General features: G+C 41.9%; 1 protein-coding gene across 1 annotated transcript; it reads left to right on the forward strand.

Moving 5' to 3' along the window:
• Nucleotides 1-6233: 6233 nt before the first annotated feature.
• LOC110508512 (uncharacterized) lies at nt 6234-18701 on the forward strand. The gene is made up of 4 exons (XM_021589077.3): nt 6234-6596; nt 6703-6803; nt 8935-9049; nt 13794-18701. The coding sequence occupies exons 1-4, from the start codon at nt 6389-6391 to the stop codon at nt 14924-14926; spliced, it is 1557 nt and encodes a 518-aa protein (XP_021444752.3). The 5' UTR covers nt 6234-6388; the 3' UTR covers nt 14927-18701.
• Nucleotides 18702-18907: the final 206 nt, after the last annotated feature.

The following is an 18907-nucleotide window of genomic DNA, read 5'->3' on the forward strand; positions in this document are numbered from 1 at the left end:
TCTGACAGTAGTGTAAAAGTGATCTGCTCCATGCCTGATGGTTAGTTATCTGTGGTCCGCAGGAGGTTGGAGTGGAATCTTTAGCACAATGCTGCAAGGTCAGCTCTTGATATTGGCACAATTTGGCATTTGTAAGACATTTATTACATTTGCTGGTTGAAAATGTGGAAATGTTCAGTAGTATATACAGTGTACTCAGACCACTTTACATGTTCTACATTTTGTTACGTTACAGCCTTATTCTAAACATAAAAAATAAAAAATCCTCATCAATACCCCATAATGAAGAAACGAAAACAGGTTTTTAGAAAGGTGGGCAAATGTATTCAAAATAAAAAACACATAAGTATTCAGACCTTTTGCTATGAGACTCGAAATTGAGCTCAGGTGTATCCTGTTTCCATTGATCATCCTTGACATGTTTATACAACTTGATTGGAGTCCACCTGTGGTTAATTCAATTGATTGGACATGATTTGGATTGGCACGCACCTGTCTATATAAAGTCCTACAGTTGACAGTATATGTCAGAGAAAAAAACAAGACATGAGGTCGAAGGAATTGTCCGTAGAGCTCTGAGACAAGATTGTGTTGAGACACAGATCTGGGGAAGAGCACCAAAAAATGCCTGCCACATTGAAGGTCCCCAAGAACACAGTGGCCTCCATCATTATTAAATGGACGACATTTGGAACCACCAAGACTCTTCCAAGAGCTGGCTGTCCAGCCAAACTGAGCAATCGGGGGAGAAGGGCCTTGGTCAGGGAGGTTACCAAGAACACAATGGTCACTCTGACAGAGCTTCAGAGTTCCTGTGTGGAGATGAGAGAACCTTCCAGAAGGACAGCCATCACTGCAGCACTCCACCAATCAGGCCTTTATGGTAGAGTGGCCAGACGGAAGCCACTCCTCAGTAAAAGGCACATGACAACCCGCTTGGAGTTTGCCAAAAGGCACTTAAAGACTCTCAGACAATGAGAATCAAGATTCTCTAGTCTGATAAAACCAAGATGGAACTCTGTGAATGCCAAGCGTCACGTCTGGAGGAAACATGGCACCATCCCTACGGTGAAACATGGTGGTGGCAGCATCATGCTGTGGGGATGTTTTTCAGTGGCAGGGACTGGCAGACTAAGCAGGATCGGAGCAAAGTACAGAAATTGATCCTTGATGAAAACCTGCACCAGAGCACTCAGGACCTCAGACTGGGGCAACAATTCACCTTGCAACAGGACAATGACACTAAGCACACAGACAACACAAAGCAGGATTGGCTTTGGGACAAGTCTCTGAATGTCCTTGAGGGTCCCAGCCAGAGTTCGGACTTGAACACTATCGAACAGAGACCTGAAAATACCTGTGCAGCGACGCTCCCCATCCAACCTGACAGAGCTTGAAAGGATCTGCAGAAAAGAATGGGAGAAACTCCCCAAATACAGGTGTGTCAAGCTTGTAGTGTCCTACCTAAGACGACTTGAGGCTGTAATTGCTTCAACAATATACTGAGTAAAGGGTCTGAATACTTATGTAAATGTCATTTTTCTGTTTTTTTAAATTGAAGAGGAAAAAAACTATTTATTCAATAAAGCTGTATTTTATTTTTTACCAGGCAAGTCAGTTTGTACCCTGTCAGCTCTGGGATTCGCTCCAGAAACCTTTCGGCTACTGGCCCAACGCTCTAACCACTAGGCTACCTAACGTAACAAAATGTGGCAAAAGTCGAAGGGTCTGAAGACTTTCCGAATGCGCCGTACAGTAGATTACATTTTAGTCATAATGTGTTCTAGTACTCCTGCAATGCCTGCTGGTAAACTGTCATCCTTTTGCCCCTAGTCTGTTGGTGTCCACATACTCAGTGCCTTCCCCAGTGATGCACCTGTACTGCTGCCCTATCCTGCTGGGAACCTGTGAGGATGGAAATATCATCAGTGTCCTCATTGACCCTGATTCTGATAGAGAAATTATCAAGTAAAGCACATGATCAAGCACAATGATCAAGTAAAGACACACACACACACATTGTGGTTATCCAGACTGATAAATACTGACTTAAAATGTACATAACTGATTAAATTACAGTTGGAAGGATGACGTGAATTCTTGGAATGTGGCCAACGATGAAAAAAGAACTTGGTTGGTAGATGAGAAGAAAGGACAGGTTGTGCTTGGCATCTTGGTGAGTTTACCACCATCACCGACACATTCATCATTTTCAATGATCTCACTGCTGCTGTTTGGATTATTGTTTTGATAGAAGTTATATTGGTGGATGATAATATGATCCTATCTGCCTTCTTTAGTATATCATGTTACAGGGCTCCCAAGTGGCGCAGTGATCTAAGGCACTGCATCTTAATGCAAGAGGTGTCCCTACAGACCTTGGTTTGAATCCAGGCTGTATTACATCCGGCTGTGATTTGGAGTCCCATAGGGCGGCGCTCAATTGGCCCAGCGTCTTCTGGGTTTGGCCTGGGTAGGCCGTCAATGTAAATAAGAATTTGTTCTTAACTGACTTGCCTAGTTAAATAAAGGTTACATTTAAAAAATGTGGTGACATTAAGCTAGAAATGGACCCGTCTAGTGGTGGAAGAGGTGGCTGGATAACTGCAGTGACTGTGGAGAGAGGTACAGTAGCTGCACTGCAGTACAATGACACTCACATAACAAGTTGTTATATGAATAATTGATTAACTGGACTGTTATTCTGTGTCCTGTCTCTAGAGTTAGCGGTGTGGGAGATTCCAAGGGGAAAATGTGGTTCGACCAGCCACCAAATGTCAACTCCTAGAGCAGCAGGAAACCTGTAAGATGTCTCCCTTTTGAAACGGGTGTCTTTTTTCCAACGGTGATGGTTTTGATGGATATTCTCTAGGCACACAGTGACAGGATCAGTGTACTGCGACTCACCAACCAGCACGGTCATCTCAGTGTCCCATGACAGAACTGTCAAAATGTGGGACAAACACCAAGAAACGGGTGCATGCAATTCTAACTCTTCAGTTTCCACACATTTAAATGATTTGATCAATAATGGATGAGTAGTCACCGCAATGCACTGTTTGTGTATGTATTTATGCTTACACGCTATCTCTCGATCTCTCTACAGGTGGGTGTGTTTGCGTGTGTGGGTCCTGTTCTAGTCTTGAAGGTCAACCCGCACTGCTCCAGTGAACTGGTGTGTGGCGATGAACTGAGCCAGCTCTACTTCCTCTCCTGGTAAGAATAACCGGCTCAATTTACACAGTCATTGTATATGTAACAGTACAAATTTAAACCGTCCCCTCGCCCATACCCGGGCGCGAACCAGGGACCTTCTGCACACATCAACAGTCACCCTCGAAGCATCGTTACCCATCGCTCCACAAAAGCCGCGGCCCTTGCAGAGCAAGGGGAACTACTACTTCAAGGTCTCAGAGCAAGTGACGTCACTGATTGAAACGCTATTTAGCGCCCACGCTAACTAAGCTAGCCGTTTCACATCCGTTACACTCACCCCCCTTTTGACCTTCCTCCTTTTTCCGCAGCAACCAGTAATCCGGGTCAACAGCATCAATGTAACAGTACAAATTTAGACCGTCCCCTCGCCCATACCCGGGCGCGAACTAGGGACCTTCTGCACACATCAACAGTCACCCTCGAAGCATCGTTACCCATCGCTCCACAAAAGCCGCGGCCCTTGCAGAGCAAGGGGAACTACTACTTCAAGGTCTCAGAGCAAGTGACGTCACTGATTGAAACGCTATTTAGCGCCCACGCTAACTAAGCTAGCCGTTTCACATCCGTTACATATACACATCCATGCAATCATAATTAACGTACTCTCCCACAGATACAGTATATTAGTACTACTGTATGTTCATGTATATTCTCTCATGTAGCTCAGTCAATACTACTCAATATCTTCTGCACACTATCTAATATGGATACACTTTATATATTTATCTACTTATGTAGCCTTGTCAGTGGACATAGGAGGACAGGCTCATTGTAATGGCTAGATGAATAAATGGAATGGTATCAAACATATGGAAACCACATGTTTGACTCAGTTCCATGTATTGCATTCCAGCCATTACAATGAGCCGTCCTCCTATAGCTCCTCCCACCAGCCTCCACTGGTCTATGTATGTGCCTTAAAAACCCTAAGCGAAGAACCTCTGTGTAAATCCGGTATAATGCATGTAGCCTAGTATGCAAGTTACTAGACATATACAGTGCCTTGCGAATGTATTCGGCCCCCTTGAACTTTGCGACCTTTTGCCACATTTCAGGCTTCAAACATAAAGATATAAAACTATATTTTTTTGTGAAGAATGAACAACAAGTGGGACACAATCATGAAGTGGAACGACATTTATTAGATATTTCAAACCTTTTTAACAAATCAAAAACTGAAAAATTGGGCGTGCAAAATTATTCAGCCCCTTTACTTTCAGTGCAGCAAACTCTCTCCGGAAGTTCAGTGAGGATCTCTGAATGATCCAATGTTGACCTAAATGACTAATGATGATAAATACAATCCACCTGTGTGTAATCAAGTCTCCGTATAAATGCACCTGCACTGTGATAGTCTCAGAGGTCCGTTAAAAGCGCAGAGAGCATCATGAAGAACAAGGAACACACCAGGCAGGTCCGAGAGACGGTTGTGAAGAAGTTTAAAGCCGGATTTGGATACAAAAATATTTCCCAAGCTTTAAACATCCCAAGGAGCACTGTGCAAGCGATAATATTGAAATGGAAGGAGTATCAGACCACTGCAAATCTACCAAGACCTGGCCGTCCCTCTAAACTTTCAGCTCATACAAGGAGAAGACTGATCAGAGATGCAGCCAAGAGGCCCATGATCACTCTGGATGAACTGCAGAGATCTACAGCTGAGGTGGGAGACTCTGTCCATAGGACAACAATCAGTCGTATATTGCACAAATCTGGCCTTTATGGAAGAGTGGCAAGAAGAAAGCCATTTCTTAAAGATATCCATAAAAAGTGTTGTTTAAAGTTTGCCACAAGCCACCTGGGAGACACACCAAACATGTGGAAGAAGGTGCTCTGGTCAGATGAAACCAAAATTGAACTTTTTGGCAACAATGCAAAACGTTATGTTTGGCGTAAAAGCAACACAGCTCATCACCCTGAACACACCATCCCCACTGTCAAACATGGTGGTGGCAGCATCATGGTTTGGGCCTGCTTTTCTTCAGCAGGGACAGGGAAGATGTTTAAAATTGATGGGAAGATAGATGGAGCCAAATACAGGACCATTCTGGAAGAAAACCTGATGGAGTCTGCAAAAGACCTGAGACTGGGACGGAGATTTGTCTTCCAACAAGACAATGATCCAAAACATAAAGCAAAATCTACAATGGAATGGTTCAAAAATAAACATATCCAGGTGTTAGAATGTCCAAGTCAAAGTCCAGACCTGAATCCAATCGAGAATCTGTGGAAAGAACTGAAAACTGCTGTTCACAAATGCTCTCCATCCAACCTCACTGAGCTCGAGCTGTTTTGCAAGGAGGAATGGGAAAAAATGTCAGTCTCTCGATGTGCAAAACTGATAGACATACCCCAAGCGACTTACAGCTGTAATCGCAGCAAAAGGTGGCGCTACAAAGTATTAACTTAAGGGGGCTGAATAATTTTGCACGCCCAATTTTTCAGTTTTTGATTTGTTAAAAAAGTTTGAAATATCCAATAAATGTCGTTCCACTTCATGATTGTGTCCCACTTGTTGTTGATTCTTCACACAAAAATACAGTTTTATATCTTTATGTTTGAAGCCTGAAATGTGGCAAAAGGTCGCAAAGTTCAAGGGGGCCGAATACTTTCGCAAGGCACTGTACATATATTTATAATGAAATGACATGACATTTTTAAAAAAAGTTTACATGAAACTAGTTTATAGTCTTTGTTCCCCATGTCAAGCAAGTGATATATCCTTCAATAAATACTATACCACATTTTCAGAATGGTTTATTAGGTTGTGTTGATGAGAATGGAGATGACAATATTAATGACAACATTTGATCATATATAAACCATGAGTTTTTAAGAATGGTTTCATTTACGTTTTACTAAAGTTGCTTCATGCCTTTTATGCATTCATAACCATGTGAGCCAGAATACGTTAAAAAACTTTTTTTTTGCCAATAGATATTGCTACATGACGACTACATACTATTTTTACCAATCTTGAAGGGCTGTTGCATTCTGTCTCTACGGTAATAAATAATTGCGTCACGAGTTGAACGGAAGTGCGACTGCAGTTGCGCACGCATCTCCCACATGAAAATTGTTGCCATTTATCAATATCTACGGATTGTTTCTTGCACATTAGTTGGGAGATTGTAGACTTTTTACTTCACACAGAGAATACAAAACTGACAAGATGGCCAGCTGCAATTTTCAGGCGCAGTTGGTATCCATTATGGAGGTATTAGCTAAAGCAGCTGTAGCAGAAATTAACAAACGGGTTGATGATAGCTGTGCAGTTATACGTTTGGAAGTGACCCAAAGCCAGCGAGATATTGATGTACTGAAAAGGAAGTGTCAAATGATGGAGGGCGAGCTGAAGAAGACAAGAGTCAGGAGAAAAGGTAATGTGTTATTCATGTAAATTGATTGCATATGCAAAACCCAAATGTGTAACTAGCCCTAATATGACAGAATTTAAGTTTTTTTTTTTTTACCCCATGGCATCAGAGAGATCTTCATATCCAGTCAAGATTGTTTTGAACAAGCAGAGGATTAGCTCACAGTGGAGCGACGAAGAGATGGCTGTTGAAGAGGACTCTCAACCCCAGGTGTGATACATCACCTTTCACAATTAGACCTGGCTTCTCGGATCAGTTATGTTCAAATCACATTTTATTCGTCATGCTTTGTAAATAGGCGTGGACTAACACAGAAGAAAGAAAATATAGAAATAATACTTTTTTTTATACATGTAATAGATACACAAACAGTAACAATGTAAAAACATAGTAACAATAAATCAAATGTTATTAGTCACATGCGCCAAATACAACAGGTGTAGTTGACCTTAGAGTGAAAGGCTTACTTAGGAGCCCCTAACCAACTGTGCAGTTTAAAAAAAATACAGATAAGAGTAACAAGTAATTAAAGAGCAGCAGTAAGGATAACTTGAAGAATGAGTGAACAACAAGACTTTTAGTGTCAAGTCCCCAGGTACATTTGGCCAAATCATGAATGAGACATTTGCATTCATATTCCATTTTTCTGCAAGAATATTGTCAAATCTGTATATCTGGACTTTGATTTAGCTTTCCAAGTATTAGTAGCTGTATTATAAGTTCAGCATTTGCAAAACAACCAGTTTTCATAACTCTGAATATTCTTCTATGTTGTGTCCAAAAGGAAAAAGCATGCTGTCGCAAAAGGTTAGCGCCTACAGTGGGGAGAACAAGTATTTGATAACCTGCAAAATCGGCAGTGTTTCCTACTTACAAAGCATGTAGAGGTCTGTCATTTGTATCATAGGTACACTTCAACTGTGAGAGATGGAATCTAAAACAAAAATCCAGAAAATCACATTGTATGATTTTTAAGTAATTAATTTGCATTTCATTGCATGACATAAGTATTTGATCACCTACCAACCAGTAAGAATTCCGGCTCTCACAGACCTGTTCGTTTTTCTTTAAGAAGCCCTCCTGTTCATGCAAATAGTCTGGGTAGCCATTTGACTAGATGTTCAGGAGTCTTATGGCTTGGGGGTTTAATATGAAGCCTCTTGGACCTAGACTTGGTGCTCCGGTACCGCTTGCCGTGTGGTAGCAGAGAGAACAGTCTATGACTAGGGTGGCTGGAGTCTTAGACCATTTTTAGGGCCTTCCTCTGACACCGCCTGGTATAGAGGTCCTGGATGGCAGGAAGCTCGGCCCCAGTGATTTACTGGACTACCCTCTGTAGCCCGTTGCCAAGCCGTTTCTATACCAAGTGGTGATGCAGCCAGTCAAGATGCTCTCAATGTTTTTCTTTTTTTAGGATTTCATGGGGAAGAGGCGTTGTCGTGCCCTCTTCACAACTGTTGGTGTGTTTGGATCATGATAGATCCTTAGTGATGTGGGCTTGAACTTGAAGCTCTTGATCTGCTCCACTTCAGCCCCATCGATCTGAGTAGGGGAGTGCTCAGCCCTCCATTTCCTGTAGTCCACAATCAGCTCCTTTGTCTTGCTGACCTTGAGGGATAGATTGTTATCCTGGCACCACACTGCCAGGTTTCTGATCTCGTCCCTATAGGTTCTCGTCATAGTGATCAGGCCTACCACCATTGTGTCGTCGGGAAAACTTAATATTGGCGTTGCGCACAGCCATGCAATTATGGGTGAACAGAGTACAGGAGGGGACTAAGCTCGCACCCCTGAGGGGCCCCATTGTTGAGGGTCAGCGTGGCGGATGTGGTGTTGCCTACCTTCACCACTTGGGGCGTCTGTCAGGAAGTCCAGGATCCAGTTGCAAAGGGAAAAAGGGATACGAGGTGTTCAGTCCCAGGGTCCTTAGCTTACTGATTAGCTTGGAGTGCACTATGATGTTGAACGCTGAGCTGTAGTTAATTGAACAGCATTCTCGCATATGTTTCCTTTTGTCCAAGTGGGAAAACGCAGTGTGGAGTACAATAGAGATTGCATCATCTAGGGATCTGTTGGGGCGGTATGCTAATTGGAGTCGGTCCAGGGTGTCTTTAGATGGTGTTGATGTGACCCATGACCAGCCTTTCAAAGCATTTCATGGCTACAGATGTGAGTGCTACAGGACGATAGTCATTTAGACAGGTTACCTTGGCGTTCTTGGGCACAGGAACTATGGTTATTGGAATATCAGGAGAATTTACCGCTTTTGGGTGATTTCATGAGTATGAAAAGTGTTGTGATATGGTGTGTCCAGAGTAATAATCTCAGTTCCATGTTACAGCCTACAGATGTGGAGCAGAGAGCAGAGACTGAACCCATACTGATCAAAGATGAAGAGACAGCAGAGGATGTGTGGAAGACTGACCTTCAGGAAGAGCTCAGGATCACTGGAGAGGGTGGGTGCGACCATAAGGGGTACTGCTCTGTCTGTCTATGGACTGTGGTTGTATGCACATTCCAAATTGCTACATTGGTGTTGAGTGTTTTATGTACACACATAGTCGGTTCTAAAACAGTCATGTTTTGCAACTGTTAATTAACCCCTTGCACTCAGCCTTTATGGAAAATGGCCTATATGGATAGGGCCAAATGTAAATGTTTCGAACAGAATAACTTTTAAAAAAAGCATGCATGACCATGGTAGCAATTGAAAGAGAACACTTTGGAGATCATGGGGAAATGATCAGACCAAATTTGAGGACACAACAGTTCACCTGACTCAAGACTGAATCCGAAGATTACTCTGACATTTTACATTTACTGTACTTTTCACAGCATTTGTCAATAACAAAATCTGAAAATACTCAGGATACATTCAGTAACAAAAGGTACAAGATAAGACAAAATAATTACAAGGGTTTGAGTGAGAGGTCTTAAGTGACCACACCTCTCCAAACTGTGCATAGTTCCTAAGTAATTTCAATGCACTTTAATGACTCAAGGAAAGAGCCTTCAACTATAAGGTGCTTTTTTGAGGTTTCCTGGCTTTGCCATCAAGGAACTGAAGCACGCACACTTGTAGTTTTGTTTTAGAAATCGCAATCTGGGTCAGGTGACATCATTTGAAAGCTTATTCTATTGCCAAAATGTCTAGCTAAGTTATAAAATACGTTCTTAATGTTAGGCTTTCAAAAGGCACTTCAGACAAACAGATTGTAATTTTGGTGTGCATAGAATGGAGTCATGAGTGCATGTTCCATGGCTAATGTTCTTCACAATACAACAAACTGGCTCATTTACTTTTTACTATTTTCTTCATTGTAGAATCATAGTGAAGACATCAAAACTATGAAATAACACATGGAATTCTATAGTAACCAGAAAAGTGTTAAACAAATCAAAATATATTTTATATTTCCGATTCTTCAAAGTAGCAACTCTTTGCCTTGATGACAGCTTTGCACACTCTTGGCATTCTCTCAACCACCTTCATGATGTAGTCACCTGGAATGCTTTTCCAACAGTCTTGAAGGAATTCCCACAAATGCTGAGCACTTGTTGGCCTCTTTTCCTTCACTCTGCTGTCCAACTCATCCCAAACCATCTCAATTGGGTTGAGGTCAGGTGATTGTGGAGGCCAGGTCATCTGACGCAGCACTCCATTCCTCTTCTTCTTGGTCAAATAGCCCTTACAGGTGTGATTTGGGTCATTGTCCTGTTAAAAAACAAATGATAGTCCCGCTAAGGGCAAACCAAATGGGATGGCATCTCGCTGCAGATTGATGTGGTAGCCATGCTGGTTAAGTGCTCCTTGAATTCTAAATAGATTGCTGACAGTGTCACCAGAAAAGCACCATCACACCTCCTCCTCTATGCTTCATGGTGGTAACCACACATGCAGAGATGATCCGTTCACCTACTCTGCGTCTCACAAAGACACGGTGTTTGGAACCAAAAATCGACATTTTGGACTCGTCAGACCAAAGGACAGATTTCCACCGGTCTAATGTCCATTGCTAGTGTTTCTTGGCTCAAGCAAGTCTCTTGGTGTCCTTTAGTAGTGCTTTCTTTGCAGCAATGTGACCATGAATGTGACCATGAAGTCCTTATTCACGCAGTCTCCTCTGAACAGGTGATGTGTATGTTACTTGAACTCTGTGAAGCATTTATTTGGGCTGCAATCTGAGGTGCAGTTAATTGCCAATTTCTGAGGCTGGTAATAAATGAACTTATCCTCTGCAGCAGAGGTAACTCTGGGTCTTCCTTTCTTGTGGCAGTCCTCATGAGAGCCTTAGTTTCATCACGGCACTTGATGGTTTCTGCACTTGAAGAAACTTTCAGTTCTTAATTCTCCGCATTGACTGACCTTCATGTCTTAAAGTAATGATGGACTGTCATATCGCTTTGCTTATTTGAGCCGTTCTTGTCATAATATGGACTTGTTCTTTTACCAAATATGGCTATCTTCTGTATACCACCCCCACCTTGTCACAACACAACTGATTGGCTCAAACACATTAAGAAAAATATATTCCACAAATTAACTTTTAACAAGGAACACCTGTTAATTGAAATGCATTCCTGGTGACTACCTCGTGAAGCTGGTTGAGAGAATGCCAAGAGTGTGCAAAGCTGTCATCAAGGCAAAGATTGGCTACTTTAAAGAATCTCAAATATAAAATATTCTACAATGTAGAATATAGTAAAAAAGAAATAAACCCTTAAAAGAGTAGGTGTGTCCAAACTTTTGACATGCACACAGTGCCTTTGGAAAGTATTCAGACCCCTTGACCGTCCCAGCTCTGCGTATTTTTCATTAGCTCACTTGTTTTGGTATTGCACATATACAGTGCCTTGCGAAAGTATTCGGCCCCCTTGAACTTTGCGACCTTTTGCCACATTTCAGGCTTCAAACATAAAGATATAAAACTGTATTTTTTTGTGAAGAATCAACAACAAGTGGGACACAATCATGAAGTAGAACGACATTTATTGGATATTTCAAACTTTTTTAACAAATCAAAAACTGAAAAATTGGGCGTGCAAAATTATTCAGCCCCTTTACTTCCAGTGCAGCAAACTCTCCAGAAGTTAAGTGAGGATCTCTGAATGATCCAATGTTGACCTAAATGACTAATGATGATAAATACAATCCACCTGTGTGTAATCAAGTCTCCGTATAAATGCACCTGCACTGTGATAGTCTCAGAGGTCCGTTAAAAGCGCAGAGAGCATCATGAAGAACAAGGAACACACCAGGCAGGTCCGAGAGACTGTTGTGAAGAAGTTTAAAGCCGGATTTGGATACAAAAATATTTCCCAAGCTTTAAACATCCCAAGGAGCACTGTGCAAGCGATAATATTGAAATGGAAGGAGTATCAGACCACTGCAAATCTACCAAGACCTGGCCGTCCCTCTAAACTTTCAGCTCATACAAGGAGAAGACTGATCAGAGATGCAGAAAGCCATTTCTTAAAGATATCCATAAAAAGTGTTGTTTAAAGTTTGCCACAAGCCACCTGGGAGACACACCAAACATGTGGAAGAAGGTGCTCTGGTCAGATGAAACCAAAATTGAACTTGGTGGTGGCAGCATCATGGTTTGGGCCTGCTTTTCTTCAGCAGGGACAGGGAAGATGGTTAAAATTGATGGGAAGATGGATGGAGCCAAATACAGGACCATTCTGGAAGAAAACCTGATGGAGTCTGCAAAAGACCTGAGACTGGGACGGAGATTTGTCTTCCAACAAGACAATGATCCAAAACATAAAGCAAAATCTACAATGGAATGGTTCAAAAATAAACATATCCAGGTGTTAGAATGGCCAAGTCAAAGTCCAGACCTGAATCCAATCGATAATCTGTGGAAAGAACTGAAAACTGCTGTTCACAAATGCTCTCCATCCAACCTCACTGAGCTCGAGCTGTTTTGCAAGGAGGAATGGGAAAAAATTTCGGTCTCCCGATGTGCAAAACTGATAGAGACATACCCCAAGCGACTTACAGCTGTAATCGCAGCAAAAGGTGGCGCTACAAAGTATTAACTTAAAGGGGCTGAATAATTTTGCACGCCCAATTTTTCAGTTTTTGATTTGTTAAAAAAGTTTGAAATATCCAATAAATGTCATTCCACTTCATGATTGTGTCCCACTTGTTGTTGATTCTTCACAAAAAAATACAGTTTTATATCTTTGTTTGAAGCCTGAAATGTGGCAAAAGGTCGCAAAGTTCAAGGGGGCCGAATACTTTTGCAAGGCACTGTATGTAGCTTGTTTTTGGTAGCAGGTTCAGGAATGGCTGAAAAATTGCAACATTTACCTGGGGCTAACTCTGCAAATAGCACTGCTAGGTGATTTGAAAAGTCTTAGTCGATTGAAAAATATTATAATACTCATGGCAAAAATATATATTTTTAATTTACAATCTGTAGAAACTATGAGAACAAAAGGTTCAGAACTTTTGTGAAACATCACACCACAGTTGAAAGATATATGGCAATTATAAGTAAAAAATGATCTTCAGAGATAGATGGGAGGGGTTGAGGGTAGCTGAAGGATGGGACTAAAAACAAACATTTTACATTAGGTCATCTTTGTATGTAGAAGCCTAAGTATTGTACATTAGTTTACTCCAATTAGGCCCAGCGCTTCAAGCCAAGCCTCCTCCTCCACCCTCTCTCGCGCTCTTCCTACCTGCATAATTTCAGTCGCATCTCATGCCCTACACTTGTCTGTCCATTGCAGATGTAAACAATAGTTTGCCCACTCCATGGCAAGTGACTCTAGCTGCTCTGATTGGTAAAATAATTTAATGTTGAGCTAATGTAAAAGATGTAGATTTCAGATGTTTTAGAAAAGAACGATATAAACCGGTACTTTTTGGGAGTTTGAACCGGTTCAGAACTTTTATTTTGCAGGTTGCAATAGTGAAACGGAACGAAAAAAAGAATGGTTCCGTTCGGAACGAAAAGATTGGAAAATCATTTTGTTTCCAAACCCTGGTCAAAAACCGTACCTCGCTGTGAAGTGGAGAATCTGAACTCTGACGTCGTGTATAGCATGTTACTTTACAGCCACTGCATTCCAATTTAGTTGCTTATCAATGACAAAATCTGCCATTTTCAACCCATATAGGGGCTGAGTGGAAAGGGCTACAGGTCTTCTGTAATGTTTATTTTATGTTTATCCCAAATCTTGTAGAGTCTGGTTCCAAGCCTGGGAAACCACCATCCTTTGAGCAACGGCACTTTGATGAGGACTTCATCACACAACCCAACATATCTCCTGAAGACTCAGTGGAACATTACCCCAATTCTGATGGTCCAGAGGAACCAGGCACATCCCGGCTCACGTCTGAGGTGTTTAGCACAGAGCAGCACCGGCCAGCCGAGGACGAGGACTCACTAGAGCTAGTGATGGTGAAGGATGAGAAAAAGGAGGAGCTGGGTCAGACCACGGCCCTGGCAGGACTTGACCAGTTTGTCATGGATGAGACTGATGGGCAGCTGTGGACCTCTGTGGATCCAGGCAGACACACTGATGGCCACCCAGATTTCTCCTTTCATGCCACAGAGGAGTACTCTCAGAATATATCAATTTTCCCATCTCAAAGTGTGCTGCCATCTGTTCCTACTATGACAGATGATGTATGGCCATTGCTTCCCTCTTCTATAGGGAAACCACATGCTGACATGCTCAGTGCAGCAGCACACATGAAAAAACATGTCAGGACATTGGCTGATGAGACTAGACAACAGATGCCAGAAGGACAGAGCAGTGAGATGCTGAACTCAAATAATGATGGAAATAGTTTAGCTCTACAGCCAAGTCAGCATCAGCACAGGGCTTCAGAAGCAACAGTGAGAATGAGTGAGTGCATGACAGGGTCAAACATGGCCACCACCTCCACCTTCTCTGGATACAGCCTGAGTCGCAGTAGTTTTAACATGGTGAAGAGAATGAGGACTCAGTGGAGGTCGGGCGGCACCACTGAGAGGCGTTTCAGCTGCACCTTCTGTGGGAAGAGCTTCCAGCGTTTCAGCCAGCTCAAAGTACACCTCCGGAGTCACACCGGAGAGAAACCGTACACCTGCGAACAGTGTGGCAGGAGTTTCACCAAGCAGTGCAACCTGATCAGACATGCTGTGGTCCACAGCGGGGAGAAGCCCTATGAGTGCACACAGTGTGGGAAATGCTTCACCCAGCGCTCCAGTATGAAGTCACATCAGAGAACTCACATAGGAGAGAGTCCAGTGTCTCAACATGTGGTACCTGCATACCCTGGGGATCCACACACAAGTTTAATGTTGTCTCAGACGAAATGGAGCAAATAAAACATAATTGTATTGTTTTTTGTTAACATTTTCTATGTGAAAATGTGGGAAGAAGTTGAGACATTTTTACACGCTTTTCCTCCAAACTGATTTGTGAACTGGTTTTCATGTTTGACTGTTGACTGCTCGTCACTTTCATTTTAACAAACAATTGATTTACTACTGGTAACATCAATCATAAAAAACATTCAAATATACAGTGCCGTGCGAAAGTATTCGGCCCCCTTGAACTTTGCGACCTTTTGCCACATTTCAGGCTTCAAACATAAAGATATAAAACTGTATTTTTTTGTGAAGAATCAGCAACAAGTGGGACACAATCATGAGGTGGAACGACATTTATTGGATGTTTCAAACTTTTTTAACAAATCAAAAACTGAAAAATTGGGCGTGCAAAAATTATTCAGCCCCCTTAAGTTAATACTTTGTAGCGCCACCTTTTGCTGCGATTACAGCTGTAAGTCGCTTGGGGTATGTCTCTATCAGTTTTGCACATCCAGAGACTGAATTTTTTTCCCATTCCTCCTTGCAAAACAGCTCGAGCTCAGTGAGGTTGGATGGAGAGCATTTGTGGACAGCAGTTTTCAGTTCTTTCCACAGATTCTCGATTGGATTCAGGTCTGGACTTTGACTTGGCCATTCTAACACCTGGATATGTTTATTTTTGAACCATTCCATTGTAGATTTTGCTTTATGTTTTGGATCATTGTCTTGTTGGAAGACAAATCTCCGTCCCAGTCTCAGGTCTTTTGCAGACTTCATCAGGTTTTCTTCCAGAATGGTCCTGTATTTGGCTCCATCCATCTTCCCATCAATTTTAACCATCTTCCCTGTCCCTGCTGAAGAAAAGCAGGCCCAAACCATGATGCTGCCACCACCATGTTTGACAGTGGGGATGGTGTGTTCAGCTGTGTTGCTTTTACGCCAAACATAACGTTTTGCATTGTTGCCAAAAAGTTCAATTTTGGTTTCATCTGACCAGAGCACCTTCTTCCACATGTTTGGTGTGTCTCCCAGGTGGCTTGTGGCAAACTTTAAACGACACTTTTTATGGATATCTTTAAGAAATGGCTTTCTTCTTGCCACTCTTCCTTAAAGGCCAGATTTGTGCAATATACGACTGATTGTTGTCCTATGGACAGAGTCTCCCACCTCAGCTGTAGATCTCTGCAGTTCATCCAGAGTGATCATGGGCCTCTTGGCTGCATCTCTGATCAGTCTTCTCCTTGTATGAGCTGAAAGTTTAGAGGGACGGCCAGGTCTTGGTAGATTTGCAGTGGTCTGATACTCCTTCCATTTCAATATTATCGCTTGCACAGTGCTCCTTGGGATGTTTAAAGCTTGGGAAATCTTTTTGTATCCAAATCCGGCTTTAAACTTCTTCACAACAGTATCTCGGACCTGCCTGGTGTGTTCCTTGTTCTTCATGATGCTCTCTGCGCTTTTAACGGACCTCTGAGACTATCACAGTGCAGGTGCATTTATACGGAGACTTGATTACACACAGGTGGATTGTATTTATCATCATTAGTCATTTAGGTCAACATTGGATCATTCTGAGATCCTCACTGAACTTCTGGAGAGAGTTTGCTGCACTGAAAGTAAAGGGGCTGAATAATTTTGCACGCCCAATTTTTCAGTTTTTGATTTGTTAAAAAAGTTTGAAATATCCAATAAATGTCGTTCCACTTCATGATTGTGTCCCACTTGTTGTTGATTCTTCACAAAAAAATACAGTTTTATATCTTTGTTTGAAGCCTGAAATGTGGCAAAAGGTCGCAAAGTTCAAGGGGGCCGAATACTTTCGCAAGGCACTGTATCATAAACATGTTAAATGGAATGTATTTAAAGACGGTCAATCTGCGCTTTTAGATAAAGAACATACTGTATATAGGAGCCATTTTCGTATGTGTTGACTTGTTAGTGTTTGTCTATCCGGGATGTAATTTCTTGCCACATGGGACAGTCTCATATCAAGTCAAGTTAATACCTTAACTTGATTTCCTGAGTTATAGTTTGAAGTTACTCTGCTGCCTTACAATCTTACATTATATCAACTCAGCTAGGCAATGAAATATGTTTCAGTGTAATAGCTTACGTCTTACATGTACAGTACCAGTCTATTTTGGACACCTGCTCATTTCAAGGGTTTTTATTTACTTTTACTACATTGTAGAATAATAGTCATCAAAACTATGAAATAACACATGAAATCATTTAGTAACCAAAAAAAGTGTTGAATCCAAATATATTTTGCCTTGACAGCTTTGCACACGCTTGTCATTCTCTCAACCAGCTTCACCTGGAATGCTTTTCCAACAGTCTTGAAGGAGTTCCCACATGCAGAGCGCTTGTTGGCTGCTTTTCCTCCACTCTGTGGTCCAACTCATCACTAACCATCTCAATTGGGTTGAGGTTGGGTGATTGTGGAGGTCAGGTCATCTGATGCAGCACGCCATCACTCTCCTTCTGGGTAAAATAGCCCTTACACTGCCTGGAGGTGTGTTTTGGGTCAATGTCCTGTTGAAAAACAAATGATAGTCCCACTAAGCGCAAACCAGATGGGATGGCGTATCACTGCAGAATGTTGTGGTAGCCATGCTGGTTAAGTGTTCCTTGAATTCTAAATAAGTCACCGACAGTGTCATCAGCAAAGCACCATCTCACCTCCTCCTCCATGCTTCACGGTGGGAACCACACGTGGAGATCATCTGTTCACCTACTCTGCCTCTCACAAAGACACGGAGGTTGGAACAAAAAATCTAAAATTTGGACTCATCAGACCAAAATACAGATTTCCACCGGTCTAATGTCCATTGCTTGTGTTTCTTGGCCCAAGCAAGACTTCTTACTGGTGTCCTTTAGTAGTGATTTCTTTGCAGCAATTCAACCATGAAGGCCTGACTCACGCAGTCTCCTCTGAACAGTTGATGTTGAGATTTGTCTGTTACTTGTGAAGCATTTATTTGGGCTGCAATTTCTGAGGCTGGTAACTAATGAACTTATCCTCTACATCAGAGGTAACTCTGAGTTTTCCTTTCCTGTGGCGGTCCTCATGAGAGCTAGTTTGATCATAGCTCTTGATGGATTTTGCGACTGCACTTGAAGAAACTTTCAAAGTTCTTAATTTTCCGTATTGACTGACCTTCATGTCTTTAAAGTAATGATGGACTGTCATTTATCTTTGCTTATTTGAGCTAAGAGAAATAGACTTGGTCTTTTACCAAATAGGGCTATCTTCTGTATACCACCCATACCTTGTCACAACACAACTGATTGGCTCAAACGCATTAAGAAGGAAAGAAATTCCACAAATTAACTTTAACAAGGCACACCTGTTAATTGAAAAGCATTTCAGGTGACTATTTCAAGAAGCTGGTTGAGAGTGTGCAAAGCTGTCATCTTAGCAAAGGGTGGCTACTTTGAAGAATCTAAAATGTATGTTTTGATTCAACACTTTTCTTTGGTTGCTACATGATTCCATGTCGTCACTATTATTCTACAATGTAAAAAATATTTTTAAAAACCTTGAATGAGTAGGTGTGTCCACTTTTGACTGGTACTGTATGTTCATACAACATTACATTTGACATTTGGGCAACTACACTTTTCCTGTGTAATTTGTCTAAACTGACACTACACTGGAACTGTGTAAAACGGGTTATCTGAATCAAAGATCATTAGCTACTGTAGATAAGAAGTGGATTGGTATGATTAGTAGTTTGAATAATGTACTGGTTCATTGAATTGCCAATAAACAGAGGCAGAGATAATAGGGGAGATATACAGAATTATACAAACCACGGGTCCAATCCTGGATGCTGATGGGTTAAAACCGCATTCCAGCTGGTGTCTATTTAGGTGATAATGACCAAGAAGCCCGTGTTTGAAATCGTGCCAATATATCCTCCAAACACCGGCTTCTCTGGCATCACTTTAATACAACGGGTTAGCAACATATTTAAATAATGATTGACATTT

Source organism: Oncorhynchus mykiss, chromosome 28, assembly GCF_057628025.1.
Source record: "Oncorhynchus mykiss isolate SJ-2025 chromosome 28, ASM5762802v1, whole genome shotgun sequence".
NCBI classification, from domain to species: Eukaryota; Metazoa; Chordata; class Actinopteri; order Salmoniformes; family Salmonidae; genus Oncorhynchus; species Oncorhynchus mykiss.